The sequence below is a fragment of the Electrona antarctica genome (genome assembly GCF_951216825.1).
Source record: "Electrona antarctica genome assembly, chromosome: 19".
NCBI classification, from domain to species: domain Eukaryota; kingdom Metazoa; phylum Chordata; class Actinopteri; order Myctophiformes; family Myctophidae; genus Electrona; species Electrona antarctica.
Window position 1 is genome coordinate 27,793,115 of NC_136800.1, and position 18,516 is coordinate 27,811,630.

General features: G+C 41.9%; 1 protein-coding gene across 1 annotated transcript in view; it reads left to right on the forward strand.

The window, feature by feature from the left end:
- The window catches only part of LOC306943084 (receptor-type tyrosine-protein phosphatase N2-like), a 196,020-nt gene extending 181,054 nt beyond the window's left edge, over positions 1-14,966 (forward strand). Inside the window, exons 19-22 of the mRNA XM_079529287.1 lie at positions 6,025-6,078; positions 7,910-7,974; positions 9,277-9,350; positions 12,520-14,966. Of these exons, the coding sequence (XP_079385413.1) occupies positions 6,025-6,078; positions 7,910-7,974; positions 9,277-9,350; positions 12,520-12,591 (265 nt within the window). The 3' untranslated portion in view covers positions 12,592-14,966. The remainder of the gene's footprint in view (positions 1-6,024; positions 6,079-7,909; positions 7,975-9,276; positions 9,351-12,519) is intronic.
- Positions 14,967-18,516: the final 3,550 nt, after the last annotated feature.

Sequence of the window (18,516 nt, forward strand, 5' to 3'; positions counted from 1 at the left end):
TTGCATCTTTTTAAAATCTCTAAAGCATAGTTTATCGTATTGGTCTGAATGATCTTTTTAAAGGGCAAGTTTATAGAATAACACAAAAAAACCCTCACTGAAGAACATAATACTGTGTGATGTCCTTGCATAAGGAAGACTAAGACAGTGGTTCCCAAACTCTTTAGCTCGAGACCCAAAAGAGAAAATTGACGTTTGCCCGGGACCCAAACTAGTGAAAATAGCAGATATGATACAGTACATACCGGTAGCTTGCGGAGTTAGCTCTGGCAAATATACCCGAGGGTCTCATTCAGTGCTATGCAACTCCCAACATGTCATACGCTGTCGTGGCAATCAGCTGATCATTTGGGCGGGGTATTTAAGCTCACCCAAGGCTGCAATCTTTCTGGATTCCTTCTGTTGCGTTCCTGGTTGTCATTATGAGCTTTTTGCTCCTACCGCCACCCCAGCACCACCGGTGGGCTCTGCTATTTCTGTTCCGCTTTGGGGGGATGTTATTGTATATCTATCTCACTGATATGTTGTGAATGATGGTTGTAAAATTGTGCCGAGCAGGGAGGAAAATGTAGCAGAGCCGAACTCCAAGATAAAATATTATATGAACACTTATATTCTCATTCTATAATTCTATTTGTTCAATCTATTCATGAGTTATCTGACAGAACTTAATTAATTCATGAAAATCTTTGCTTTTTTGAGAATGTTTTTTTTCCCTTTCTTTTTAGTAAAGTTTTGAAATAATTATAATTAAAAACAAAATGTAGGAAACAAACTATAACGTGGACCCATAAAAATAAAGGGATAATACATTAAGGGACCCATACAAATGGGCCCCGACCCAGTGTTTGGGAACCAGCGGTCTAAGACACCAGACACATTTATAAAGAAGGTTTTCTTCCTGTACGGTACGAGGCGGTAAGACTTTTCCTCCTGGGTGCCCCAGGCAGCGTTATCTCTATCCGCTGAGGCGTATGGCATCTTAAGCGCTGAGTGAGTGCGAGCGTGCGTGCGTGTGATATAGACCAGTGGCCTCCAAAACCCTCGCTCCACTCCCTCCTAAAGATCCATATGTTTTGAAACTTCTGACTCGAATCGCCAGGAAAAGCATCTCCGCAAATACCCGTCGAGCATCGTCCGCTCAATAACGCCAACGCCATCCTTCTCTACTCGCTGTCTGACCTCATGCAGCTCCTCTACTGTAACCATGTTGGCTGTTGAGTCCAAACTTTGCAATTCGCTGAGGATAATATAAATGACATGTGAACTCTACTTCTACAGACAGACAGACAGACAGACAGACAGACAGACAGACAGAGACAGACAGACAGACAGACAGACAGACAGACAGACAGACAGACAGACAGACAGACAGACAGACAGACAGACAGACAGACAGACAGACAGACAGACAGACAGACAGACAGACAGACAGACATATTGTGTACAGGTCCATGAAGGTGTTTTGGTGGACCAGAGCTATTATTACAACAAAGATGTCATCTCAAGCCACAATCATTTAGGAAAGATGACCTTTTCACTGACGGAGCAGGAGAGGTCAGAGCAGAATGCCGGAGCCTGACGCTTAAGATGTCTTTTCTTTCTGATTGCCGTCTGGGAAGAAACCTTGTAACTCCACATTTCAACTTGTTGATGTTTTTTTCTTTCTTTTTTTGTAAAATAATGCCCTACTCAGTCACCATACAAGAGTGTCACACAAAAGTAGCGAACATAGAATATCTTGTTCTGAGCTTGTTAGGGCGCTTTTCACCATTTAAAAAAGGTTTATGAAATAACAATGAAAAAGGATTGTTTTATTATTATTTATTTATTTTTACATACAAGGTTTCCACCCGATAACGCACTTCGATTGCCTTTCAGCAGAAACCACTGCACAGTTCACACTTGTATTCTCTCTTCAATCTCAGTCCCGCCAGGACGCTCCTGATGGCCTGCTTATTTATAACATCACTCACTGCTGACGGAGGCGCACCACTTTCACACAGTTATCACATAGAATGTTACCTGTGGTTATATAAGTTCTGCCATTCCCAACGGTAACCGGAACCATCGCCCCCAAAACACACACAACCCTGTTTTCTTTTGGGACCCCTAAAATAGATAGAAAATATACTACGTTACTTCCCATTAAGTCAGACCACACGGACCATCGAGGGCGTTGATTTATTTTTTTGTAATGCATGGCTTATTTGCCATATAGGCCCATGCCATCTATGATTTAATAGGCTGGCCTGGTTCCAGAAAGAGTTGGGAACCAATGCTGTAACAGTGTAACCTATTTACAGTTATGTTCTAACTATTAGTTACACATAGTTAGTATAGGTTTATAAAATATTATATTTGATGGTTAGAATGTAGTTGTTAGATAGAGTTACATGGTTTGTGTTTCCTAAGAAACTTGAGCTGACCAGTGCAACCACAGTCTTCTGCTGTTATACTGGGAGCTGACCAGTACAACCACATTCTGTTATACTGGGAGCTGACCAGTACAACCACAGTCTGTTATACTGGGAGCTGACCAGTACAACCACAGTCTTCTACTGTTATGCTGGGAACAACCACATCTAAGTGGGCTGCTGGGGTAGAGTTAAACCTTCCACTCACCAGCCTGCCTCTCTAACTGCCCCCCCCCCCCACACCACCCCCAATCTCTCTCTCTCTCTCTCTCTCTCTCTCTCTCTCTCTCTCTCTCTCTCTCTCTCTCCTCTGTGGTGTTTCCAGCTAACTCGCAGTGGCCAGTGTCATTTTTGTGATGTTGCAGCTAGTAATATGAGTCCAGTTGCATAGTCACAAAAGTGATCATTGGAGACTGTCACTCTGCAACCAAGAGACCCCATGGTCCTCCTCTCCTCTCCTCTCCTCCTCTCCTCTCCTGATCTCCCCTCCCTCCATCTCTCTGTCTCAACACGCTGTGATCAGCAACCCGTGATGACCTCTCTCCTTTTTGCTTGCTCATGATTCGCTTGACTTACACCCCCCCCCTGCCACCCCCACCCAACCCATTGTACCCTCTCTTTCCCTGTCATGCATTCTCTCCCTTTCGTCCTCGCTCAAGCTTGAATCTTAGGGAGTGCCTCCTTTGAATCCCCCCCAACCCTATACGCACGCACGCACGCACGCGCGCGCGCACGCACGCACGCACGCACGCACGCACGCACGCACGCACGCACGCACGCACGCACGCACGCACGCACGCACGCACGCACGCACGCACGCACGCACGCACGCACGCACGCACGCACGCACGCACGCACGCACGCACGCACACATCCCACGGGTGATCCTAGGCTGGCTGTTACCATGGTAACATCACACTGGCTATCTGCTCCAGGGATCTGACTTTTTCCTTCCTTCTCCCTCCCCCCCCCCCCCCCTCCTTCAAATAGCATCAGGGTTTTTATTTAATTTATGCCTTTTGTCTGTTTGTCTCGGGTGCAGTTGAACGAACAACGTTTTAATTTCAAGGACCCCCATGCAGTTTGATAAGCGTTAGGCCATTTGATACCATTTTCATATCCTTGTTGGGACCCCACCTATACACTGTTCATTTAACTCCCCCTTTTCCACCAAAACAACGTTGGGTTCTATAGAACTGGTGCCATTCTATTGATTATTGGAACCTTGGTGCTTTCACAGAACCAGCCAGAACCGGTTCCCAGTTCAGGGCAATCAATTAATTTTCCGTGGTTCAAAATTAGGCGGGACAAAAGAATAACCGTACCCGGTTCAACTGTGGTGGAAAAGGAGCATCAGAGTTACAGAAACCGTACGAGTCCATTTGGTTCCATTTGTACACACACTGTCAGAGTTACAGAAACCGTACGGGTCCATTTGGTTCCATTTGTACAGTTACTACTCAACCGTATCCCTTCTCTAGATGGGTTGTTCTCAAACATTTTCATGTCAACGATCCCCCAGTCATCACAAAAGATTTTGAGACAGTTTTGTGTTTTCAGGATTGTTCCACATTAAGATTTAATCAAGAATTATGTACGGTAGTTAAGCAGATAGTGATGTTAACTCATTTTGCTGGGGACCCCCTGGAACCCCCTCCTCAAGTACCTCCGGGGGGTCCCCAGACCCCACACTGCTCACATGGCATTTCATTTAATGTATTCCACCTGTGTGTTTGTGTGCGGTGCAGTGGAACAGTGTTAGCGTATCCCTGCTCCATGTTGACAGGCTGAATGCGTTGTACAGTATAAAAAATTCCATTTGATGATGAAATCACGACAGTAGGCAACAGTCACACAATTTGTGATAGAGGGAAAACATGCAAACTGCATAGTCGGCCGCTATAGAGCGTGGCAGTCCCGCCCCCTTTCATGACGACGCTAGAACCAGAAGTTAATTCCTCATTCATTTTCCTCATAGACATTTCAAAAAGTATTTATTTAAAGACGATTACGCCACGGACAAAGCCAACTCGAGTTGTGACACATCATGACAATAAACAATGTTTTTCGCTGATCAAATAATTTGTAAGAAGAAAAGGAGAGACAAGATTTCAGTCCAACAGCAACGATATACCACATACCATCACTTCATCTAAAAACCCCATAAACTAAGAACCGTCAACCAATATATATTATTATATTATATATTACACGTCAAGATGTTTACATAATAGATTATTGGTGGATAGTGTTAATATTTAGTTTATTACTTAGTAGCGTGGTCATGAAAAGGAATCAGAGATGGATCCCCTGCCTGCCAAAATTGAACTCGCACGGCCTTGATCACGCCTGCTCGGCGGTGAAAGGCATTGTGGGTATAGGCCTCAGGCCTCTTTGATGTTAGGAATCTCCGTGGTTCAATCACATCTGACGTTGAAATGTATCGCAACAGTGTGTGTACAGTATGTGTATATATATACACCCACACCCAGATGGCCTGACTCTCCAAACTATAGGAAAGCCTGGCCGAACAGGACGATTTATTTATTTGTTTGTTTGTTTGTTTGTTTGTTTGTTTGTTTGTTTGTTTGTTTGTTTGTTTGTTTGATGTTTAAAACATCTCATACTCTAGCGGCTGTCCACCTCATGAACAGCTCTCAGCGGGTAAATGGAGACCCAATTGGTCTCCGGTTCCAACTCCGATGTTTTTTATTTCCCCCCCTGGACCCCCCTGGGGTTTAAGAGGTTAACACAACCTGCCACCTGGTGGACGAAAGTGGTGGAGCTTGGGTGCCACATGATGAGAAGCTATTCCACTGTAATGCGGTTTTGGGTGCCATCTTAGATGCTAAAGCATAGCATCAATGCTAGCGAGCTAAAGTGAGGTCCATCCTTGCTCTAGAAAACGCCAATGTGGTCGCGCAGACGCAGTGCAGACAATGTCCTAGCAAGTGTCCCTAGCAACCGGAGCGATTCCAAACATGGAAAATAGCGAGGAAATCTTATAGCGATATTAAACGCCTTAAGACTAGCCTATTGTCATGAGCGCCTTGCATAATGAATGAATTAATTAAGACGAGTATACCCGTCGATGGGATCAAATGTGTTAATGCTAAGGGACATTACAGATTTACTGCAGTTTAGTTCTTTTTAGTTTATTTTGTTCAGGGCTCTGACAGCCTCAGGAAAAAAAGAAGAAGAAGAAGAATATAAACCTTGCTGAGTATTGAGCCCAGAGCTTTGGCTTTGAACGAAATCAACTAAATCAACAGTAAGGCGTGATGTACAATAGCATTTAGCTAAAGTGCCGTTTCACAGTCTTTCTCCATGTAGGGTCCAGGGACCACCAGGGGATCCAAATCAACCCTTCCAAGTCAGTAACTCTTGAGAGTGTGCAAACAGAACCAAATGGACCCCTAACCATTCGTATATACTGTACACTCAGAGAAACAGACACAGATCCGTTTGGACCGCTAGTGGTCCCCAAGCCCAACATTGAGCACCAGTGCTGTACGTATCTAGTGTTTGTGCTGTTATTGATGTGTGTATTATTGGTGTTGTGTTAACATTAAACTGTGTGTGTGTGTGCTTTTTCTTCTATTTGCAGAAAAGTTAACAAGTGCTACAGGGGGCGCTCTTGTCCTATCATAGTCCACTGCAGGCAAGTATTCATCATATTACATTAACATTCTGTTTGTTCTACACACTATTTGGGGCATGTTCAAAACCATTTCAAAACATTTTCTTTAAATAAAATAAAAAAACTCAAGAAGATGCCTTGCAAAGCCAAAGTGCAGTGACTGAACAACAACGGCATATAAGTAGTAATGTTACACTAATTGTATATTTGTGGAGAATTAAGACCGAACGAGACCTCTGAGCTGCAGTGAATGTTCTGCGTTGAGGCAGCTCTGAAATCAGGAGCCATTCTTTTATCAAACGGATTTGCATTACGGGTGGTTTGAAGAGGCACTTTCCGTTGTCCTAAACCTGTGTGCATAAGATAGCAAATATAGGGAAAGTGCATCAACGCGCCTACAGACACACCTCCACTCGCAAATATAGGTGTCGGCAATATGAATAGTGGGTTGTGTGGCCGCAAGATAACGTTTATGCACAGTGGAAGCTCCTAAATGCGTAATTCACTGAAAATGTTACTTGCGGATAAAGAATGGCATATTGTCTAATAACCTATACCTGTGATACTATACCTTGTACAATACTGCTATTGTGTATTGTTTGTCTGTGTTAGAAACGTTGATGTATTACTGCACTTTTGCCCAAGACAAATTTCCCCTCATGGGACAATAAAGTATATCTTATCTCATCTCATATCTCATCTGAACCACTTCACACGGCTGTATGTTGGGCCGTAATCTTTCGAGATGTCCGAGTGCCTTGATCCAGAAAAAAATAATAAGTTGGGAACCACTTAACGGTTACTATCAGTATATCAAGCTTAAGCCAAAAACCTTTTAGTTTTAACCAAAAGAATATCACTTATATCACCTTTAACCCTTTAACAACTTTAATTGATGTTCATTGTTTAGTCTTGCAATGCCATCGGTCATGATATTTGCATATAAATACCTCCCACATGAGGCAGAAATTCACACAACTTCAAAATCTCTGGACAATTCTTAATGAAAATTAACCTATGACCTTTGACCTTTAACCCTGATAAAAGTAATTAAAATGCCTGTAATATATATTTGTTGTGATCATTAGAATGTCTAGAACATGTTTTATTTATTATTGTGAAAGATATCCCCCAAATGTAAATTATTAATTTATTATTATTATTTTAATAATTATTATAAAGTAGGTTGAAATCTCTTTTTTGCAAGTAGAAATGAATCCGGGTGTTACAGGGTTAACACTGAGGATTTCACTGTGTACGAAAGACAGAAATGACAAATACCAGCATAGAGGCATAAACATTAACACATCACAAACGCATCACAAACAAGAAATGCAAATTACTTAAATTGGACCACGGCCAGGAGACTTTTACTTTCTAATTAACAGTCTGTCACTCTATTAAGGGAATGGGGGAAGACGAGCAACAATGAATTAATAGGAGGAGAACAATCAGATGAATCATCTAATTTCAACTTGACAAACTGTCCAACACAGTGAGAGAGACTTTTAATTGGAGACCTTGGAGTCAGTCAGTCAGACAGACAGACAGACAGACAGACAGACAGACAGACAGACAGACAGACAGACAGACAGACAGACAGACAGACAGACAGACAGACAGACAGACAGACAGACAGACAGACAGACAGCATTAAGATCACACACTACAGTGTCTCATTTCACTGGTGAAATCAGTAGAGTTAGTTAATTAGTTTGTTAATACAAAACATACATTAACCACTGTGTGTGTGTGTGTGTGTGTGTGTGTGTGTGTGTGTGTGTGTGTGTGTGTGTGTGTGTGTGTGTGTGTGTGTGTGTGTGTGTGTGTGTGCGTGTGCGTGCGTTTTTAGTGATGGGGCGGGACGCAGTGGAACGTACATTCTGATTGACATGGTCCTCAACAAGATGGCAAAAGGTCAGTGTCTTGTTTGGGCTGATATATCAGTCATTATTTGACTTCTTTTTCTTCTTCTTTTATTAAATGGTTGTTTGATGATTGTGCATTACATTCACCCATTCACACACACATTCACACACCGATGGCAGCTAGAGGAAACCATGCAAGGCACATCGGGACATTATAGGTGAACAATGAAACTTTCTAAAATGCTTTAAAATTGCAGATCTACAAGCTTACGATGTGTTATGTTTCAGTGCATTGTTAGCTTTATACATTGGCAATTTGGGGATGGGGGGATATATTTACTTCTTTGCTCATAAGTAAAATGTTCTAAAATAGAAACTTTAACGTTTAAAAAATAAATTGTACAAGATATCAGTCAAAACATTGGTAATCAGGCCCAAATATCAGGCATTGGACAGTATGTATATAGTGTACAGTATGTGCTCTTACACTGATATCATAGGAGAGAGAGAGAGGGAGAGACAGCTCATTTGCTTTTATATTTGGCAGCTTAGGCCATGTCTACAGGCTGGTGGTCAGAGGCTTGAGGATTACGGTGTTATTACAAGTGTAGTAAAAGCAGCTTGCAACATACTGTTCAATCCATTAGGCGGTCGATTCTATTTGGAGGAGAAGGTGCTTTCTGCACCCATAACCTTCCCTATTTGTAGGAGAAGGTGCTTTCTGCACGCATAACCTTCCCTGTTTGGAGAAGAAGGTGCTTTCTGCACCCATAACCTTCCCTGTTTGGAGGAGAAGGTGCTTTCTGCACCCATAACCTTCCCTGTTTGGAGAAGAAGGTGCTTTCTGCACCCATAACCTTCCCTGTTTGGAGAAGAAGGTGCTTTCTGCACCCATAACCTTCCCTGTTTGGAGAAGAAGGTGCTTTCTGCACCCATAACCTTCCCAGCATTATAGTAATATGGCAGATGGAAGTGTATGACCTGTCCTACAGTATATGTTGACGGTGAATGTGTACATACATGATACATGTATGCTGTATTCTGTATAGCATGGACCCATGCACTGACACGCATGTTATTTTGAGTGCACACATAATGGCATCAGAGGCAACTGAAACAAATGTTTGGGCCCTTGAAATATATTTCATAAATGTGGACTCAAATCAATTCAATAAGTAACCACTTATTAAATCCAAGCATCCTTATCGTGGGTAAGACTTTCACCATTCGCCAAGCTCACAAGGCGTCGCAGCGCGACTTGTGAGGCTAGCGGAAACCTTTCCTATAATAACTCACTAGTATCCTATAGAGCCCTGAGGGTCTAAGTGGTTAAAATGTGTGTGTTTTTCAGGTGCCAAGGAGATCGACATAGCTGCAACCCTGGAGCACCTGAGAGACCAGAGACCAGCCATGGTGCAAAACAAGGTACCTTTCACCCTGTTATGGCCATATATATGACAGGCCTTGGTGACGTTGTAATGGCTGATTTCACACTTTGTTGCATGCTGAAAATAGACAATCTACAAGCTCACAAAGCATTGCAAGGCAAAACGTTGCAAAGCTTGTAGATCAGAGCGCAACACCAAACACCACCAAATGTAAAATGTCTTGTCTTTTAGTTCTACTGGATCTGTTCTTCACTAGTCCCTCCTTAACATCGTAGTCTAGTTTTGTATTTGTTGATGAAATTGTCAATACATTTTGTCTTAGTGTTAGTGATATTATTAGCTTAGTTTTTATTTTGTTTTGTTTTCGTCAGTGAAAAAAGGTAGTCGACGAACATTTTTCATCATACTTTTTAGTCGACTGACTCTCCTTGATTCCTGTCCGGCTCCACTGGACTATCGGGATAAAGGCAGAAAAGCCCCCAAAAATATCTTAAACTAAGTGAACGTGTTGTGCCATGAAGCGCATTTCAAGGGTTCAGGCTTTGTTTCCATGCGCTACGGCTGGCTTTCAGATAAAGACAGAGGGCCGTGATTCATAATACAAAACAGAGAAAGTACAAAGCTATGGCACTCCATCTTTAAGGTTCTCGGAACGTGGGCCCTGCTCAGTGCTATAACCCTGAGGTCTGGGAACCTAGAACCCAGATTACTGCTGAAAATAGTACATCTACAAGCTCACAACCCATGAAATAGAGAGTCATAAAATTGTGTTATGACGTACTGTACCTTCCCCTTCAGGCCTGGTTCTGGTCATAAAGGAGAAAAAAGAAAGAAAAGAAAAAAACATCACAGAACTTCACAGGTTGTGGAAAGCTTCAGCTAATGGAATGTCCTGGGTTAACCCTAGCTCTGGTTCATAATGTTCTGGGTTAACCCTAGCTCTGGTTCATAATGTCCTGGGTTAACACTAGCTCTGGTTCATAATGTTCTGGGTTAACACTAGCTCTGGTTCATAATGTTCTGGGTTAACCCTAGCTCTGGTTCATAATGTTCTGGGTTAACCCTAGCTCTGGTTCATAATGTTCTGGGTTAACCCTAGCTCTGGTTCATAATGTTCTGGGTTAACCCTAGCTCTGGTTCATAATGTTCTGGGTTAACCCTAGCTCTGGTTCATAATGTTCTGGGTTAACCCTAGCTCTGGTTCATAGTGTTCAGGGTTAACCCTAGCTCTGGTTAATAGTGTTCAGGATTAACCCTATCTCTGGTTCATAATGTTCTGGGTTAACCCTAGCTCTGGTTAATAGTGTTCAGGGTTAACCCTAGCTCTGGTTCATAATGTTCTGGGTTAACCCTATCTCTGGTTCATAATGTTCTGGGTTAACCCTAGCTCTGGTTCATAGTGTTCAGGGTTAACCCTAGCTCTGGTTAATAGTGTTCAGGGTTAACCCTAGCTCTGGTTCATAATGTTCTGGGTTAACCCTAGCTCTGGTTCATAATGTTCTGGTTTAACCCTAGCTCTGGTTAATAGTGTTCAGGGTTAACCCTAGCTCTGGTTCATAATGTTCTGGGTTAACCCTAGCTCTGGTTCATAATGTTCTGGGTTAACCCTAGCTCTGGTTCATAGTGTTCAGGGTTAACCCTAGCTCTGGTTCATAGTGTTCAGGGTTAACCCTAGCTCTGGTTCATAGCATTAAGGACTTCTCCTTAACCATATGGTTCTTTCAACTTCCTGCACACGCATGAAAGGCTGCACTGCCCGGCACTGCCTGTCGACTGCTGCAAAAATAAAAATAACATTTCCGCTACTCACCAATACAAAGATGGTTTTGTGGAGTTGAAAGCCTACTTTCCATAGTGGACGCACTCTGAGCCCCCCACCACACGTATTGGTCAGAAAAAACACACAGACATAACCACTTTCACTTAAAAACAAATATTTCAAAAGTAGCGGAAACAGCCGACCGACAAGCTCAAAACTCTTGTACAACACTCTTGTAAGTAGGGCATTATTCATTTTCTAAAACAATAAGCACATAAGGGTTGAAATAGATACAAGGTTTCTGCAGGACAATGGCATGTATTAAACAGTGTTTATAGGATAGCAAACCCGACCGCGGTGCAATAAATCGAGCGGTTTAACCCATTAAGACCAAATGTCTTCTAAATCCTAACAATTTTCTGACAATCGTATGTTAATAATACTATATAAGTGGTGCTCAAACTTCTTCATGTCAAAGACTCCGAAAGTGCAATACAGTACTATATATTTGACAGAGGACCCCCATCTCAAAACATTGTGTTCCACGGACCCCCAGAAGCTAAGATTTGACCTACAAACATTCGCTTTAAAAAAAGATTGCAAATTGCAAATGTATGCAAAAAGATTTGAATACATTTGCAAAAAATGTCAGATGTACAAGCTACAAGCTTGCATAATCTGCTATTTCTGAACAACCAATGTTAAAATCTAAAATGACACGGATGCGTTCCCGGTTTGAACGTGTTAAATGAATATCCTCAAGTACAGCACAGTACAGAGATCATAGATTGTAAAGCATTTATTACGGCCGTACATCAATGGGAGACGTGAGATATTAAAAACGTGTATGATTGAGGCTGTAATAAAGTGGTGCTATATGCGGCGGCGACGCAGCGCTCATAAAGCCGCGGTGGAGTGATCTGTGAGGGTAATTAGAGAGACAACAGTCACCGTATCGATCCAAGCGCTGCCTTTATTATTATGAAAACCACGGATCCTCCTGAACCAGCCCGCTATCGCCCAGCGGTCGCGGTCACATTGATCCTGGGAACACTGCAGGCTCGCTCACTGTGCTGGAAAAAGTACTCAAATGTTTTACTTAAGTAAAAGTATCAATGTACTGCGATGCCGAAATACTCTGTTACTTACAAGTAAAAGTCCGGAAATAAAAATGTTTCTGATCAGACATCCGAGGTTTGGATCTGATTTCAGATTGTTCATCGTATTGTGATTGGAATATAAACATTTCTCGAGAAAGATAGCTAGTGTGAGCTAATGCTGATAATAGCCTTTTCTTACAATGGAGCGGGGGAAAACGGAAGTGCTTGAGTAGTAATCTCCCCAATTCCGGCCAAGTACCACCTGTGAAGTTGTACATATTTATTCTGTATTTATTCCTATTCCTCTCTTCTTAAGTTTTCCTGTCTCTCTCTCTCTCTCTCTCTAGGATCAGTTTGAGTTTGCGTTGACGGCGGTAGCAGAGGAGGTGAACGTCATCCTCAAAGCGCTTCCTCAGTGAGAAGCAGATGGCCTCCTCTCCTCCCCTCCCCTCTCTTCTCCTTTCCTCTCCTCTCCTCTCCTCTCATTGTGAACGTGGTTCCGCCCATACCTTAATATCCGTAGGTATATAGACTAGACGCCCCCTAGAGTCTCCTTTATGTCATCTCCAAGCATTTAAAATGGATGAATTAAATATTTTCTTGGTTTCTCGACCAGTGCTGGATACCGATTTGTTTTCGGTGTGTGCGTGCGTGTGTGCGTGCGTGCGTGCGTGCGTGCGTGGGTATATTCAGTATCCGTGTCACATGAACATATTGATAAGTGCTGTGTATTACATTTATTTGTTTCATTATGATATCATCATGTTACAACATTAACATCAATCACCGATCCAACCCACGCGTTTGTTGTTATTATGATTAGTATAGTTGTCAGTACAAGCACTGAAGCCACTGGGATTAATAGACGGAGAGTTGGAGTGGTTGTTTATTGGCTTGGGCCTGCCTTAATAAAACAGCACAATAACAAGTGTCTGCTTGTCTGCAGACTAGAGCACCATTCCAGTTGGGTGAGTCACAGTCTTGCCAGTCCATATCGTTTGTTGTCAGGCAGAAATCACAGTTACTTTTTACATCACATAAGGTAATTTATTAGTTTTGTATGACACAACAAATAGTTAAATTGCTAAAATTGTATTGTGATTAATCTCCACCTAATCATTCCACCGCTAGCCTCCAAGACAAATGGAACTAAGACTGTCTGTGTGTGCGTATGCGCGTGTGTACAATATGTAGCATTGACTCACATCCTCGATTCTAGTGCATGAATAGCGTATTTACAATGTTTTTGGTGAAGGTGGTCCATATAGATTTTTCAAGGCCGATTATGGAAGGCCAATATTCTCTCTCTCCCGCCCTCCCTCCCTCTCTCTCTCTCTCTCACTCTCACTCTCTCTCTAATTATGATCATTATTCTGAAAATTAATATAGTGGATGTATTGTTTATCGTTTACCCTATTTTACAGTTCAAGTAGGCTACTATTACCATTTAAGAGTAGTGACTGAGATTGTATTCCCTGTGCATTCAAAGTAGATATTTTTCAACAAGTATCTATTTTGAAAGAAACAAAAACATATTTTTTTGCCATATTGGCATTCTTAGTCGACAAAATATGGTCCAAAATGCTACTATCAGCCCGATGCATCAGACTCTTATCCATCCAGTCTGTAGTTCTGTAGTTCTTTACGACACTGGATGCTGGATGTTGTAGTTTATTTTCTAAACACACCAAGGGCAACAACAGCATCATACATGAACATTTCTGCAGTGGCCCTATCTTAAGCCTATGGTCACACCTATTAGTCTGACAGCAATGGTGGAAGAAGTACCAGAAAAAGAAGAAGTAAAAGTAGCAATCCCACAATATAAAAATACATTGTTTCAAATAAAAGTACTGTATTCAAAAATGTTATAAAAGTGAAAAGGTATTGGCATCAACATGTATTTACAGTACCAGTGTAAACAAACTAACATTTCCCAAATTTGTTAAACCTCGACATAATAAATTATGTGACTTTTCACTATTTTGGTGACGTTCCACCACTGTGTGACCGACAGGAACATCCCCATGGTTTGCAATGTGTTAGTATAGCTAACACATTAACATTATTAACATATAATATAACAGGTAATTGTTTTTTTCATCAATGGTTCTTAAACCTTTAAGATTCAAGGACAGCCATAACTCTGAGAGTGTACCAAAACGGAACACTCTCAGAGTTACAAACCTGCAAGGGTCCATTTGGAATCTTCTCAAGAGACTCTCAGGGTCCCTGGACCCCACTTTGAGAACCATTGCACTGTATTATATCTATTGGTACTGATGTTTATTTTGGATTTGTGGGTATCGGTGTCTGTTTGAATTTCAAAATGTCAGATTCTTATATGAGAGCTCGGTGTTGTGTTAGAAGGACATTGATCGTTCTAGGAGCAAATCAATGGAGTATGAGATCACCACTTGACTGTTGTAGTAGACACGTATTTTAACAGGTTCAGAGTGCAATGTGCTTTCAACCAGCAAACAAAGTATATCAACAACTATATACTTTCCTCAAATAGCAGTTATCAGAGCCAGTAGTGACATTACAAAAAAGTGTAAATCAAATAAAATCCTGCAGCCAACCGTATCCATCTCAGATGTGTCATCTCTCTATGCCGTTAGCTTCCTGATTTCTACATTACTTTTGCCCGCTTGTTTGTCATATTCCATGTGTTATCAATGGAGTTTGGAGTTTGAGTCTGTACATATTCAACAAAACAACCAAATAGAAGATATTTTTGTTCTATCGGTGAAACAGAAAACTCTTGTGAATAAAGTCTTATTGGTCCAAGTAATCATGACTCGTCAGTTTGCTTCTTCTACACCACATTTTTCAAGTTAATTACAGCTATTTGTGCTATTCATGGCAGCTGTGTGTGGAGTGCTTTAGAATAAAACTGCTGATATGGCACCTGTCAACACTTCCCACACACGCACGCACTCACGCACGCATAAACAGAGTAATACAAACTGGCTAGCTAGCTCATGACACCCTCTCTGAGCTCTCAGCATCATGCACAGAGCGTACACACAGGTACATGCACAGAGCGTACACACACAGGTACATGCACAGAGGCATGCACACACACACACACACACACACACACACACACACACACACACACACACACACACACACACACACAGTTATAGTAGGCTATATCATCTCTGTCAGGCTAAAACCTTGTATGTCCAAAACGGTTACTTTTCAGGAAATGTAGAAATTAACCTGTGTTCCAATGGATCCAATGTATTGTGTTATTATTTAGTCACAAGCTCTTACTTACAATACTTTTCATTGGTTAATGTTTATAAAACCACACTTCTGTCAAATTGTTAAAGATAGGTCTACAAGCTCACAGCTTTCTTTCTTTTTTTCTATAGTTTTCATGACTCTTTTGTATGACAAAATAGGGAATTAATTCATGAGGGAAAACATTTTAAATATGGAGACACAAGGTATGTGCCCGGCAGTGACATATAGTGTGTATACACATTTTAATAACTCACAGTGATGTAAATTATAATTAATTCCTGGAAAGCTTCCACAGCAGATGGGAGATGGAAATCTAAAAGATATTCTTACAGGTATTTTATCACGTGGCAATTAAGTTTGGATGTAATTTAATAACTAAAATCAAATGGCCAGATGAATGTATTCTATTGCCTAGCTGTGTTGTGTCCCTGGCTCCCTCTCAACTGTCCTACCGTCTGTTTCTCCTAAACTGTCTCCATCTCAGCTCTACTACTATCTGTCTCTCCTAAACTGTCTCCATCTCAGCTCTACTACTATCTGTCTCTCCTACACTGTGTCGCTCTCAGCTCTACTAATGCCTGTCTCTCCTACACTGTGTCCCTCTCAGCTCTACTAATGCCTGTCTCTCCTACACTGTCTCCCTCTCAGCTTTACTACTATCTGTCCCCGTCTCAACTGTCCTACCGTCTGTCGGTGTAGGGAGACTACACTGTCTCCGTCTCAACTGTCGTACCGTCTGTCGGTGTAGACTACACTGTCTCACTCTCAGATTTCCTACTGTCTGTCTCTCCTACACATGTGTAGGAGAGACAGACAGTAGGAAATCTGAGAGGGAGACTGCACTCTCCCTCTCAGCTTTCCTTCTGTCTGTCTCTCCTACACTGTCTCCCTCTCAGCTTTCCTTCTGTCTGTCTCTCTTACACTGTCTCCCTCTCAGCTTTCCTTCTGTCTGTCTCTCCTACACTGTCTCCCTCTCAGCTTTCCTTCTGTCTGTCTCTCCTACACAGTCTCCCTCTCAGCTTTCCTTCTGTCTGTCTCTCCTACACTGTCTCCCTCTCAGCTTTCCTACTGTCTGTCTCAACGTCTTTCACGGTGCAAAGATAAGATGGGTCCACTGTGAAAGATGAGACAGCTAGTCAGACTCCGGCAGAGGTGTTTATTGTTTGATATTGAATCATTTCTAGGTAGCTTGAATCATTCTCAGCCATCCTCATATAATGTATTACGCCAGACAGCGGGCCTAGCGTTGCTATTCAGTCCAGCTACGATTAGGTGCAGCCTGCTGGCTGGGTGGATGAATGGTTTATTCAGGCTGCTTATCCAAGCGACACAACCACTTGCTATTGATTTGTGGAGAGAACACTCTCAGGTGCATAAGCCAGTGGAGTTTAGCCTCGGTGTTGACTTAGGGAGAAATCGATGCATTGGAGATACCTTGTCAACCAGGGGTGGACAGTAACGACTCAACTACATTTACATGAGTACTGTGGTGAAAAAGGGAATGGGGGGGGGGGGGGGGGGGGGGTGGCTTTACTTGAGTATTTGTATTTTTTTTAATGAATCTCACTCCACCGCATTTAATATATTGTACTTTTTACTCCACTACAGTCCATTGACTTCGTAGATTCCAATTTTTTATACAAAACTTACATTGACCAGTTAAGCCGTACCTTACTTTGTGTGTACACATGGTCATGTCATGAGCATAAAATAATAATAAAAACGAATCACTCAAACTGTGTGGATGTTCCATGGTGAATTATTCTACATAAGTAGAGTGCAGATATGCGTGTGGCGTGATGTCATACCTAACTGAGTGGCAATAAAACTACTTTCTGGCCTTGACGTACAGCCCATATCCAAACAGAAAAGTCTGATCTGATTTTATTAAACAACGTTAAACTCACCAACATTGCAGGTGTACGGAAAGCTCGCATTTTCCTCTTTCTATCTGCACAGTTTTTGTTTCATAAAAATCCACCACGTTATGAGTTACTTTCTGTCAAGAAATTCTGTGCGGTGTGGTTATTATTTTTCTAAGTGTCTTGGAAGCACTCATTTTCAATAACGCAACGTTACACCCTGCTGCCTCCTGCATTATGTGCAAATTAGAAACATGGTGGTACGCAGGACCGTTGAGACCTGAGTGATTACCAACGAGAGCTTCCAAACTCGTATGTTTTGCCACTCAGGGCTCTTATCGCATACCATGCCTTACCGTATTAAAATACTTTCCGTGAACAGCACAAGTGAGGCTGTGTCTGATGACAGATAGTCAGATACTGGACACACAAAACAATCCTCTGTAATATAAATGTATTCCAAGGCAGCACGTGTTGCATTTCCAGGCATAAGGCACGATATCACTCCAGGCCATAATGGATTATGGATAATGGATGTTTTAAAGGCAATGGCACCTGGCACACTGATCTGAACTTGCGTGACGCCCAAACCACACCTATGCATAATGTATGTAATGGGTAGCGGAGGTGTTTTAAGGATTTAGGCGGTGGCATAAGATAGCCAATAAAGTGGGGGAACGCCTCTCACACAATACTAAATCCCCAAATTGAGGAAAAAGTGCCCCTGCCACAAGATAGGGCCCTCAGTCTAGATGAGAGGGGGGGTGGAAAGTGATGCACATAATTATACTCTCTAAAACCTGGATACCTCGTAAACAATGAGATATCTGTCTAGCGCATTCTGTACATTTTGGTAGAGAAGAAAAGCAAATCTAAGAAACTAAACATGCGAACAAGTGACCAAGATATATCTCCTTATTAAGCTGGCGCATCATCATGTGATTTTAAAATACAAACAACTACACTCATCTTGTTTTGTTCCTACACTGACTGCAACTGGCAAAACATTGTCTGCTGGGTAGCTAATGAGGCTTTAGCTCAAAGAAAGCAACACCATCTGTGTACAGATTCTACAGAATAAACCCCTGTGCTGTTATGTCCTTGTTGTCGGGCAGAAACCCTTTATGTCCAAAACAGTTATTTCCAATGAAATCTTTTTTCCAATAGATCCAATGAACTATTATTTAGTCACAAGCTCTTGTTAAAGATGCACTGTCTATGTTTCTT